Source organism: Embiotoca jacksoni, unplaced genomic scaffold (genome assembly GCF_022577435.1).
Source record: "Embiotoca jacksoni isolate LCO1_2020_lvr unplaced genomic scaffold, fEmbJac1.0.p SCAF_87, whole genome shotgun sequence".
Lineage (NCBI taxonomy): Eukaryota > Metazoa > Chordata > Actinopteri > Embiotocidae > Embiotoca > Embiotoca jacksoni.
Window position 1 is genome coordinate 253,777 of NW_027185444.1, and position 12,005 is coordinate 265,781.

General features: G+C 40.3%; 1 protein-coding gene across 16 annotated transcripts in view; it reads left to right on the forward strand.

The window, feature by feature from the left end:
• The window catches only part of kcnma1a (potassium large conductance calcium-activated channel, subfamily M, alpha member 1a), a 143,885-nt gene that overhangs the window by 124,355 nt on the left and 7,525 nt on the right, over positions 1 to 12,005 (forward strand). For 7 of the 16 annotated variants that reach the window (XM_069139905.1, XM_069139906.1, XM_069139907.1 and 4 more), the window contains 6 exons: positions 2,973 to 3,086; positions 6,327 to 6,457; positions 8,913 to 9,107; positions 9,532 to 9,650; positions 10,364 to 10,588; positions 11,707 to 11,735. In XM_069139905.1, the coding sequence (XP_068996006.1) occupies positions 2,973 to 3,086; positions 6,327 to 6,457; positions 8,913 to 9,107; positions 9,532 to 9,650; positions 10,364 to 10,588; positions 11,707 to 11,735 (813 nt within the window). Of the gene's footprint in view, positions 1 to 2,972; positions 3,087 to 4,399; positions 4,484 to 6,326; positions 6,458 to 8,912; positions 9,108 to 9,531; positions 9,651 to 10,363; positions 10,589 to 11,706; positions 11,736 to 12,005 lie in introns of all 16 variants that reach the window. The other 9 variants (XM_069139910.1, XM_069139914.1, XM_069139912.1 and 6 more) reach the window with 3 other exon arrangements.

Here is a 12,005-nt window from a genome sequence, read left to right on the forward strand (position 1 = left end):
TGACTGTTGTAAATACAAATCAAAGTTGAAGGTTCAAGAGGCCATTATTTTTTTTGTGTGCAGAGCACTTCCACATGTTTTAGGAGAATGCCAATGCTGTTATTTCTCCAGCCTTGAGTGAGTGATATGCTGTCGATAGCAGTGCCACCAAGCAACAGTAAGCCGGAGTAAATCTGAGAGCGCGTCGCTCTGGGGAGCAGTCCTCGCAGAAAGCCACCTCAATAAAAAAAAAAAAAAAAGCCCACCGGTCGACATCCTTTCCTCTGGATCGATGGATGAAGCCTTGTGCTATCAATACTTGGGCTTTGCATTGACCACCCATTTAAGAAAACACACATTCACAGTGACATGCAATCATGCATATGCAAGAAAATGCACACGCATACACAAACACGGCTATTGCATCGTAAATATTGCTGTGGGGATTCCTTCCTCTTAGCGATGCTCCCATTCAGACACTGTCTGTGGAATTCAGAAGGTGCGAATGAATAAGTAAACATGCGCTTTCCTGGGGGAGAGCTTCTCACGGCTGCTTGTAGCATGTAGTCAACCACAGAGCATAGCTGTGCCCGCGGGGCGACAGGGATAAGGGGGTATGTAACCCAGATCTCACATGTCTATTGTTCATTGTAGCTGAACAGACTAAGTTACAGTCTTACAGTAGCAACAGCCAGCCAGGAGAGGCTGCGTGTGATCGGGCTGCTTTTAAGAGTCTGGTTTCCCTATTTAGGGCAGAAAATTTGGTTACGTTAATTTCATAAAATGTTAGCATATACAGATTATGACATATGTCTATAAAATAGAAAAAGAAAAACGTTATTCAATGTAATGAAAATGATTGAAGAAGCTTAAATGTTATTATTTCATACACAAATACTTACTGTGAGGTTTAACTGTATATACAGATACAATATTATCTCATTTGTTGTATAGGTGAGTGTTTTCATGTTGGAATTAAATTCTTGCCGGAGCTCAGAAGAAGAATGCCGTGATCGGGCTGATAAACGCATTTCAGTTCCCCTGTTGTTTCCGTGCTCTGAGAAAGACATACAGCTCTCTGTTTGGAGCTCACCAACTCACATTGCATCGCAACTTTTGAGCCGTTTGTAAGCTAACAGGTTTTGAAAGCTGCTCAGCAGCAGGCCTCATGTATCCCTGTTCTCACCAACATGACTTTCTGGTGTATGCACTGCGCAGAACGGAAGCCGTTCTCCCACATCTCCGCGCGGTCTTCATGTTCACTATGATACAATAAGAGCAGCGTTTTAGAGGCAGAACCCAAAAACTTGCTGTCACTCTCCAGCCGAGTAAACATCATCCTTTATGGACATCGACAAAATGATGCTCGCACTATCTGAGCTTGTGCTCCCTGCTTGACTCCAAGTGTCAAATCTCTGCTATTTCCCAGTTCAATAATTGGTGTAACAAAAGTTATGATTATCCATGCTTCAGTTCAGTGTGTGCTTCCTGCTGTGCACTAAACTATTTGGTGTCTTTTCTGTTGCAAAAAGCTGAAAGATCTCTTTTGTAATGTAAGCAGCTCATTGAGTTTCTTGACAGGGAAGGCACACACACACACACACACACACACACACACACACACACACACACACACATAGAGAATTTGCAATCCTTTTAAAACTTTGTGACCTGAATATATTCCGTGCATTATGTTTCCTTGGTGGTGGCACTATAAGCTGACATTTTGCTGTAGTCAGCACTAAATGATGGATGTCAAAACACAGTTGATGCATTATGCATATAGCATTACAGATTTAAGGTGTTTACTTGTCACGTTGAGGAAATGCAAAAATGTGAAGTCATGTGAATTCATACTCCTGTCACTTGCACTTGTATTTCATGGTTCTGTGCCACACCATAAAAGGTTTTCAGGATCCACTTCACCAATTTTATCGTAACAAAATGAACAACATATAAAATTTATGTGTGGCCATTGATGGAGGGACGTGAATGCTAAATATGTCTTAGCTGACCCCTAAAAGCTCAATGTCTGTATTGCAGTTTTTAGGCAGGCGCCTTGTTCACTTAGCCTTCTCCTCTGTCTTTCTGCTTCTTTTTTCTCTGTCTATCCACACATTTGAATGACACAGAAAGCGCACATCAACAAATTCATGCTGAGTGAGCTGACATGCACTATGTATAAATGTATTGATACAGAGTTCCAGGTGTATGTCCTCATGCATGTGATACTTCTGAGGATAAGATGTGCATTTTTTTTTGCTTTGACAACATTTTTCCGAAAATAATGTCATAGACGGTGCTACCCCAAAAAACAGTTAGAAATAAGACTGGAGTCAGCTTTAATTATAATTAAGTAGGACAATTATTACGCCTTAAAATGTAGCATTTCCAAGAAACAGCAGGTCATAATTGCAGTAGGTACTACAAAAAACGACAAAGTTTCAAAATGGAAATGTGTGCGTAAGACAACCAAAACAAGAGAACTATATAATATTAAATCACGTAACTGAACAACAAAAAGTTTAGTGAAGTGCAGCATGATGGAAAATAAAACCCAACTAAACCCCTGATCTCATATATAAAGTTATCTCATGTGAGTTAGCGTTCTTAAATGTAATACATTTGTATTTGTTCTTTTGATTTCACCATAAATACTGTAGTAATAGTAGAAAGACAAACACAGAAGAAATACACAGATCAATCTATTATCTTTAATAATAAAACTTAAGTTAATCATTTTTAACAAGCTATTTGCAGAAAATATATTAGAAAGCTGAACAATGGCATTTTGTTGATTTGCATTATTCCCTGCACATTCCCTGAAGCTTTGCCAGTAGCACAATCTTAGTATTGTATCAGTATATTTATGTTTTATGTGTGCTCAATGCTTTTATGAGATCTAAAACGAGATCTCTTAATACAACCCCCGTTACAAATTTGATTTGCTGACGTGCTCTCTAGCTTATGTCTGTGTTTCTTGCTGTGTTCAGGTTTCACGCCTCCTGGAATGGACAGGTCATCTCCAGACAGCAGTCCAGTACATGGCTTCGTGCGTCAGGCTTCTGTCACCACCGGATCCAACATCCCCATCATCACAGAACTAGGTAAAACGGTTTCCACCCGCCCTCACATGCAAACATCGCACGCCATGCCCAATAACCTCAGATCAACTCGCTATTCATTTACAGACATAGATACACTGCGCTGATAATCCAAGACTTCATTCTGCTACCAAAAGTTCCAACTCATTCAAGGTCAAGTGGACTAAGGAATGCGTGCTGTGGAATTTTTTGATGTCGATAGCTTTGCCCAACTCAAGTCTCATATTGGTATGTGAATTATTGGATCTGGCTCGCTGTTGTCAAACGGTGACTCAATTTGAAGATGTCAGATGGGCACTTTAAGGACAAAAGCTACATCTTCAGCAATTTGTTCCCTAATGGACAAGAGAAACTCAGTCCGATGGAGACGGTGAGAGAGGGAGAAAAAGAGAGAGCGCGAAGGTAGAGGGGGGGGAAAAAAAGTGCCTTGGTTGCAAAATGGGTCCATTTATTAATAACAATGCCAGTGGTTGTATTCCCACTGGTGATGGGGACTCATGAAACTTTCAGATCTCTGAGGGGCCTTCTAAAGCACCAGAGACCAGCTACTCTGTCTCCCCTGACCCAATTAGGGAGCAATGGAGCATGAGGCCAGCTAAGAAAAGGCCAGAAAGAGAAAGGCGGTACCTAATGTTACTTATAGCCGGGCCAGCCATTACCTGAACAGAGGCTCTCCCATTACACTGCTGACCGTATATGTAATCATCAAAACTGGATCTTCCATGTTGGAGTCATTGGTTTGTGCCTGGGACTCAAATGCTAGCAGCTCCGTTGTTGTTCCTCTGCATGCTCTTTGCTAACAAATTTCACAGCTGCAGCAACACAAGATGCGATAACATTGTCTCTCAGGAAAGGAAGGAGGAAGAGCATCTCGAGGAGAGTGGCTGCATGTCTCACTGGAACCATATACTGAAATCACACTGTCACATGCTCGGGTTACAGTGCCAGGGGCAGATTAAAGTCAAGTTAAAACATAAAAACACGCCTCATCCGAGTTGCATGATCAATTTTGTTTGCATGGCGCGTGAAGTAGGTGTTTTTATGGATAAGACCTTGTTTATCCCTTTCACTGTTTTACCATGAAATAATCTATTGTTGTATAGCACCGCGACACCTCTGGCTTTGTATCTACTGGGCGCTCTAATCCAGGCGGCTTTACTTTTCGACACGGGACAACCATGAATGTTTCCGAGTAATTCCGGAGTTGACAAGAGTAGTCTGAGACAGCGAAAATGCCTTTCTTGCAGTCTTTGAAACTGTTTCAATAACGACAACATTTCTCCCCACCCCCCACCCCCCCCCGCCATCACCATTAGCTAAACCTGGCAAACTACTGCCATTGGTTTCACTCAGTCAGGAAAAAAAATGTGGAACCAACATACAAATGATAACAGAGCTGGGTAAGCTGAGCCTTTGTCCTCTGCTGCCGCTCGTTCTCTCGCTCTGCCGCTCGGCTCCTCATCAGCTTGTCTTGATTTATCTGGCTGCAGTCAAGGCCCTCGCTGCTCCCATAGCTTCACTTTGAACACATTTTTATTCTTCGTTCTGGTTGAAATTGACTGTCTTGTTTCGGCCCCTATTTTAATGATTTTACTTTTTCTCTTTTTGGGATGTTTTTTTTTTTTTTTTTTTTTTTTTTTCCTTTCTCCAGTTGCGTTTGCAGAGCCTCGCTAGGCCTTTGATCATGCTCAGTCTGTCCTTGTGGCTGTTTTCATAGCAACACCCCCTCGCCCCCCCCCCCCCTCCTCCAAACACTCTCACACATACTCAGCCGCCCCCACCCCTCCGCCCCCCTCTCTCCCCGAGCCCCGCTCACTCCTTTGGCCCGGGATCGTTTGCATCAGCCCCTTGTCTTGACAAGCGCCTTGACTGACGTTTCTGTTCCACAGCTCACAGGGAGCCAGGGAAGAAATCAGATTTCCAAAAAACTCATGTTCAATCCGTCTTTTCCGCTATTTATTTTTTAAATTCATTTTCCACTTTTTTTTTTTTTTTTTTCTCTCCCATATCTCTGAAGCGCAGATATCGCTCAAGTCAAACAACAATGTTTTTCAAGTATTGTTGTTTCTTAGACCCTTTTGCTGCCCACTGCTGCTAGACATACAATTTAAGGGAAAAGAGATGCACTGCAGGGAGGACTCTATACATTTGTTACAAATGAGAGATGAAAAAAATATCCTTTTTCTTTCATTATTTGGTTATGTTCATTCACACCTTGCCATTTAATTAATTTAGCAGACCTGATTTATTGTTGATCATGACGTGAACAAGTGTGTTGTTACCTGGCTTTGATTTGACTTTCAGGGCACAGGTAAATATGTGAGAAGTAGTTCTCCAAAGGTGATGATGATGTGACAAACACATCCATCAAGGAAAACTCTGTAAAACATTGCATGACTTTATAAGTGCATGATTTTGTTCTGTGAGATAGTAGCCATTGTTGAAGTCTCAATTTTTTACTATGTTTACTGAATGCATCAATAAATACCTATATACTGTTTTTCTTTAAAAAAAATGTACATATATTATAATCTATGCATGTAACACTACCCTAAGACTGAGAATTCATCTGTTTGAGTATTGCAATATATACAATATGTGGTTTTCTGTTAAAAACAAAGATAAAGTTGCAACTGAGACTGGGGACTTCTGCAATGGTTATCACTGTGTATGCATTATATGCTCTTAATATATTTTTTCCTGAAGTTGTTTCTCGAAATGTATGAACTGCACCTTGCATGTTATAGACGTTAACTATATATAATATTCAAGATGAAGAATAATTTTTACTCAAAAAGTCAAAAACACTTTTTTTCACATTCCAAACAATTATAAAATACATGGTCAAAAAAATAAACCAGAGGTAACATATTTAGCTTATTTTTTTAGCATGTCTGGTAATTCAGACAAGTCGATCAAAATCATGTCAATTGTTTGGAGAAGAAATTACGTTTTTGTTTGAGTTTTGTGGTTAAAACTTTAATGCAGCTGTACACATTTTAAGTGTAGACGCAAAATCTAGTGTGCGCCTGATGTTGCATTATATTGTAAGTTCCAACCCTCCATCAATACCTATATACCTGAGACTTTTCTCTCACAGTATCAATATACATTTTTTTATCTTTTCAAATATAACTCAAATAAAAAAGAAGTCCTAAACTCTCAGGTGTGTTGGTGTCAATGTTCAAGTGTGTGCATCTCACAGTGCCCTCCTCTAACTCAGCTTCGTTTCCCCTCTCGCAGTGAACGACTCAAACGTTCAGTTCCTGGACCAAGATGATGATGACGACCCAGACACAGAGCTGTACCTCACTCAGCCCTTCGCCTGCGGCACCGCCTTCGCTGTCAGTGTACTCGACTCCCTGATGAGTGCGGTGAGTTCTCAAACACACGGTAAACCCACTGGGTTGGAGTGTTTTTTTTTTTTAAATCTGTTTTTCAAAATCTCACATTTTACTACACATTTTATAATTTTTTTTTGTTTTTTTCGAAATTATTCTGGATTTGAATGTTTTAAATGAGTAATATTCAGACTTTCAAAAAAATTAAATGAAAAAATGACACAAAGTGCATGGTGATGTTGAAGCCACGGTTGCATGCTGTTGCACTGATAGAAACTACAGGATAAAGGAAAGAGGTGAACCTCCAAGTTAATCACAAAAGATGGACCAAAGAAAACTATAGAAGTTAGTGGCACCACAATGCAGTCTTTTTGTCATGTTCATTTCCTTCATCTGTGGTCATGTCTGTACTGTTTGCTAAATAATTTTGTCATTTTACCATGAATTTAAATTAGAAAGCTATTTTAAAATTACTTGAACAATTTTTTTTTTCAGATGTATTATCTTGGGTGGGCTTGGTCATAATTTTCCAAAAGTCCTTATAAGTTTGAAAAAAAAAAGAGAAAACTTTATTCAACTACTCTCTTAGTTTCCTTGTTTTTACTGTTGCATGTTGGTGATGCTTCACTACCTCCAAAGGGTGGCGGTAAAGCACCTAAAAGCTTTTTGCCAACCGCCAATAAACAACAAAAGGTGCAGAAGACCAAGTACTGGCACCAGTATCAATGGCTAGCTTTGTTCAACTGAAGTTTGTTGTTAGCGTGCAGAGCAAACAACAGCCCTCATCTCAAAGATGAAGCTAAAGAAATGCTTCTCATCAACTTTGTACCAAGCGAGCAGAGTTTACGGTCTGTGTGAGTGAGTCTCTCTCTCTTTTGCAGCTGGTGTCAATAAAAACTTCTGCGGGTTAAGTGTAACGATAAGTTTCAGTCGATGCACAGTTTTGGCATTTCAAGAAGGCAGCAGTTGGCAAATGAAACGGTAGAGAACATTGATCACATATGCCTGCCAACTCCACTGATATCAAAAGAGAAATTGTTGGTATCAGTCCTGATCTTAAGTATTATGAATTTAACTTTCAAGAGCCTTATCAGATCTTTTAACAATGGAAGTGTAGAAGGTCAGTAAATGGCGATGACATAAGAAAAACACTTTCATCTCTTGACAATGTCATCACTGTACTAGAGATAAGATAAAGGAGGAGATGGGGGGGGGGGAATTATATTCGACAAATAATGCCAACCCCCACACCCCTTCCCCTCCTCCTCTTCCTCCCAGCGCTCTTTCATGGCTAACTGTGTTTTTTTCCCCCTCTGGTGCTGTGATGGCTTAATTCCAGCAGTCCTCTCTGTGAATGAGGGGTTAGAGAAGCGTGCAGAGCTGAGCTGAGCAGGGAGTAGAGCAGGCGTCAGCTGTAGTCTGGCACTGGTCAGAGGTGAAGCCAGCTAATGGACACTGCTCATCCATCATGAGGCTCTGCAGGCCTGTCAGGGGCCCAGTGAGAGGCGCTGCCACTCTGGCCCGGCTGCCGAGTGACATCGGCTGTCTTCACACGTGGCAAAAGCAGGTCCTGATCGGCTTGAAGGACAAGAGAACCTGACACCCACAGAGCGCAGTCAAACCGTTGCTTCAGAAGGGAAAGCAGACATCATACAGTGTGTAGTGTTCACAGAGGACAGAATAGTGCTTTGTGACGATCATGTTGACCATGTCTCCCTCAAATTTGAAAAATTCCTGTATCTTCTTTAAAGAGAATACATAAAGGGTTGGTTCACCAATAAATCACAGTATATATTTGCACTGATAAATAGTGGTGTCTAGTCACATAGATAGTTTTATTTTAGGTTTTTTTAGTTTTTTATTATTATTAATCTCCAATTTTTCCCCTCCATGAAAATGTGGAGGTGAACTGAATTTTACTTTTGGTGCTCAAAACTTTGAAAAATGCCATTCAAAAATTGCAATATCTTTTTTCAAAACGTGTCCTTGGTACTTCATATAACAGAAAGCTGCCTGCACTTTTCTTAGGGACTATTTTGTCGACCTAAAGTAGGTAAAAATGTACAGTAAACTGTGATATCTGTGGATTATCCACAGAAACAGGGACATTGATTATGACTATCTGATTGAGACATATTGCTGTTGAATTTTAACATGGAATTTGCCAAAATCGAAATCTCAAACGTATATAACCTGAGTAAAAAAAAAAACCAACAAAAAAAAACCAACCTATATTCATGGTGAGATGACACTGGATGGAAGTGAGAAAATCAGTTTGAAGTGATATGATGAACCGGACCTTTAAAGCTGTTGAAAATAATGCTATAATGGGACTGGAACACAATCTTCCACAGCCTGTCTCCTCATCTCAGGCAGTTCGATGTTAGAAGGTAGTCTGAGGTTGTACATAACGGGCTGTGCTTTTTTTTCCCCACCTTGTGACTCTAATGGCGTCTGCTTACAGAGATCCCCTCTCTCTTCTTCCCAGACATACTTCAATGATAATATCCTTACACTGATTCGAACGCTGGTCACAGGGGGAGCTACGCCGGAGCTGGAGGCCCTGTTGGCTGAAGAAAACGCTCTCAGAGGAGGCTACAGCACACCGCAGACACTGGCCAACAGAGACAGGTGTCGCGTCGCCCAGCTAGCCCTCTACGACGGGCCATTTGCTGACTTGGGGGTAAGTGGATGTTTAAGTGGAGATGACGCGTTTTGGCACAACCCAGCAGCACACATCTGGCCGTCTCCGCTCCTTGTGGTTCTTAATTCGATGTGAAGAACAGTGATCACGCAAAGCTGGCCATATTTGGTGGGGAGGCAAGAGCGCTTTGGAGATAACAATGAACACCACCAAGGACATACCAGAACCATTTGGTTCCAATTGTATTTTGTTTACTGTCAAACAGAACTTTCAATTTTGAACTGATTTATTCTTTTCTAGAAATAATTATGGCATAATAGCTAGGAAGAACTGATGCAGAACATTACAGAACACATGAACTTCAACGACAACTTTGCAGAGAATTAATTTTTCCTGCCAATAAACAAGATCATCACGATAACCTGAAACACACTGATGGTGTCTTTGCTCTGTTGTTCATCAGGATGGCGGCTGCTATGGGGATTTGTTCTGCAAAGCGTTGAAGACATACAACATGCTGTGTTTTGGAATCTACAGATTAAGAGATGCTCATCTCAATGCACCAAGCCCGTGCACAAAACGGTACAGTATCAGCTTTTGCTCATTGTCAAAAGGAATATTTTGATGTAATAAAATGAGTGATAAGGATAATAGATAGACTTTAGTCCTTCCAAAGGCAGAATTGAAGTGTGCGAGCAGTTATTTCACAAACATCACAAAAACAAATGAGTACAGTGAGAAATAAGTGAAATTAAAAGGCCAAGGTATATGATCACTAAATTACACCACCTCAACGGCATGCTAGCTAGCTAGCCAGGTAGATAACAGTTATAACTGTAACAGGTTGTGTCTTCTGTTTGGAAAGTTTTGGAGTTTAAAAAAAAATCCATTGTAAACAGTAAAGACTATCCATTGTAAAGTTTGGTGAGCCACTGTTGTTCCCAGTGGTAGTAAAACTGGTAGCTTACTCCATCAATTCAGCAGAAAATATGTTGAAATACTCAGAGTGTATGCGATTACTTTGAATTTAAGGTATAGAATATATACATGATAACATTGTAATGTTTTTTTTTATATTTTACGTACTTCTCACATTAGAATAAGCCACTGTAAACCAATATAAAGGTCCAGTCGTGCAAGAAAAAAAGAATTGCTGTGATATACTGTGAAAACACGACGTTGATCGTTGTTGTTGTTCAGTAAACTAAACAACACTCTCCTTTATAGTTCAACAATTCTTGTCTTTCTTTGATGTATGAAAGTTTAATCCTTTCTAACTTTTGTTTTCTGCATAGATATGTGATCACAAACCCTCCATACGAGTTCGAGCTGGTGCCCACAGACCTGATCTTCTGCCTCATGCAGTTCGACCACAACGCTGGCCAGTCGCGGACAAGCTTATCCCACTCTTCCCACTCCTCCCATTCCTCCAGCAAAAAGAGCTCCTCCGTGCACTCCATCCCCCCCTCCAACCGGCAGAACCGCAGCAGCAAGACCCGGGAGGCCCGCGACAAACAGAAGTACGTGCACTCACATGTCCTGTACAGTTTTACAGTGCATGTTTGTAGTGTTTTATACCCGACTTTTATTTGATATAGGTGCGTGTGTGTTTGTGTGCAGACTGTGATGACACATGCACTGATGATTACTGTGTGTTGTGTGTTTGTGCTGCGTCCATGCCCAGTGTTTGTGTGTGTTTCTTTCATAATCATCTGCATGTGGTCTTCACTCTCACATCACAGCAATCATAACATGACATTAGCAAATTGGTAAACTCACTTTGTGGAAAGCTGGACTCATTTATTATACTCAAAGACTGTTGAGAATCTTTTCTTCCAAGTTAAATTTTTTGGCATTGTAAACATTAAAATCACTTGTTTGGATGGCACAGCCTTTGTGGTTGGAAACTAGCTTACAGTAAAGGCCTCAACCACAACACACACACTCATCCATTGGTCTACCAAACAACATACTGACAGAGGATTATCAGAGGATTATCTGTCTTAATATTTAGCTGTTTTGTGTCGAACTCGTAGTATTTGTGGAGTAAATAACTGTTGTTTGTTGGATATTTGTGCACATGATCAGTACGCCTGGATCATGGATGTAATGTATTGTGATTTGCCTACTAGAGCTGATGTTGATTATAAAGCAAATTTGGTTTGACATTACTGATCATCCTTCAGCAGTGTTGATATTTTGTTATTCATGGTGCATCTGTACTGCTTTACTGCATGTCCATGTTGGTAGCCCTCTTGAGCAGGCTTTTATTTCCTGTTATGTTTATCATACTATTATAAGATTATTTTGAATTTGGTGAAATATTTTGACCTACATGTTATATATTCCTTCTTCTCTCCCCGATAAATTTTGAATCTATCTATGATCTGGAAAAATTAAGTAATTTTGAAATCGTGACATATTCTAAAAGCATGCAGATTTGTTACGATCGTACTCAAGAATTATTAAATGGTAGACGATAAGCCCTCAGTACATCTTACAATTAAGATGTATTATATAGTCCAAATACTGTAGTTACCATATGTAAGCATTAGGTGGACTGGTAGTCATTTTTCAGTTGTGTATTGACTGTAAATACTACTTACTTACAGTAGATTACTTACCTCTCTTTCTGAAGTGCAACAAGGATGAATAGAATGGGCCAAGGTATGCAAGTTAACGATTCTGCATGACTTAGCAACCTTTACCTGGGGTTCTGATCATAACTATGTCCTCTGAGGATATTGTTATGACGAGGGGAGTTTGTTTTATTTATCACATTCTTCAAATGTTAAGTAAACCATGCCTCAGTTTAAGTTTTGCTTTCATCTGGAAAGCAAAATGTCTGCTGCTGCTCCTGCCTCCTCCCTGCCATGATCAGGACCATCTCCACATTGCATGAGGTTGAGACAAAACCCTCCTTCCCCCCCCCCTCTT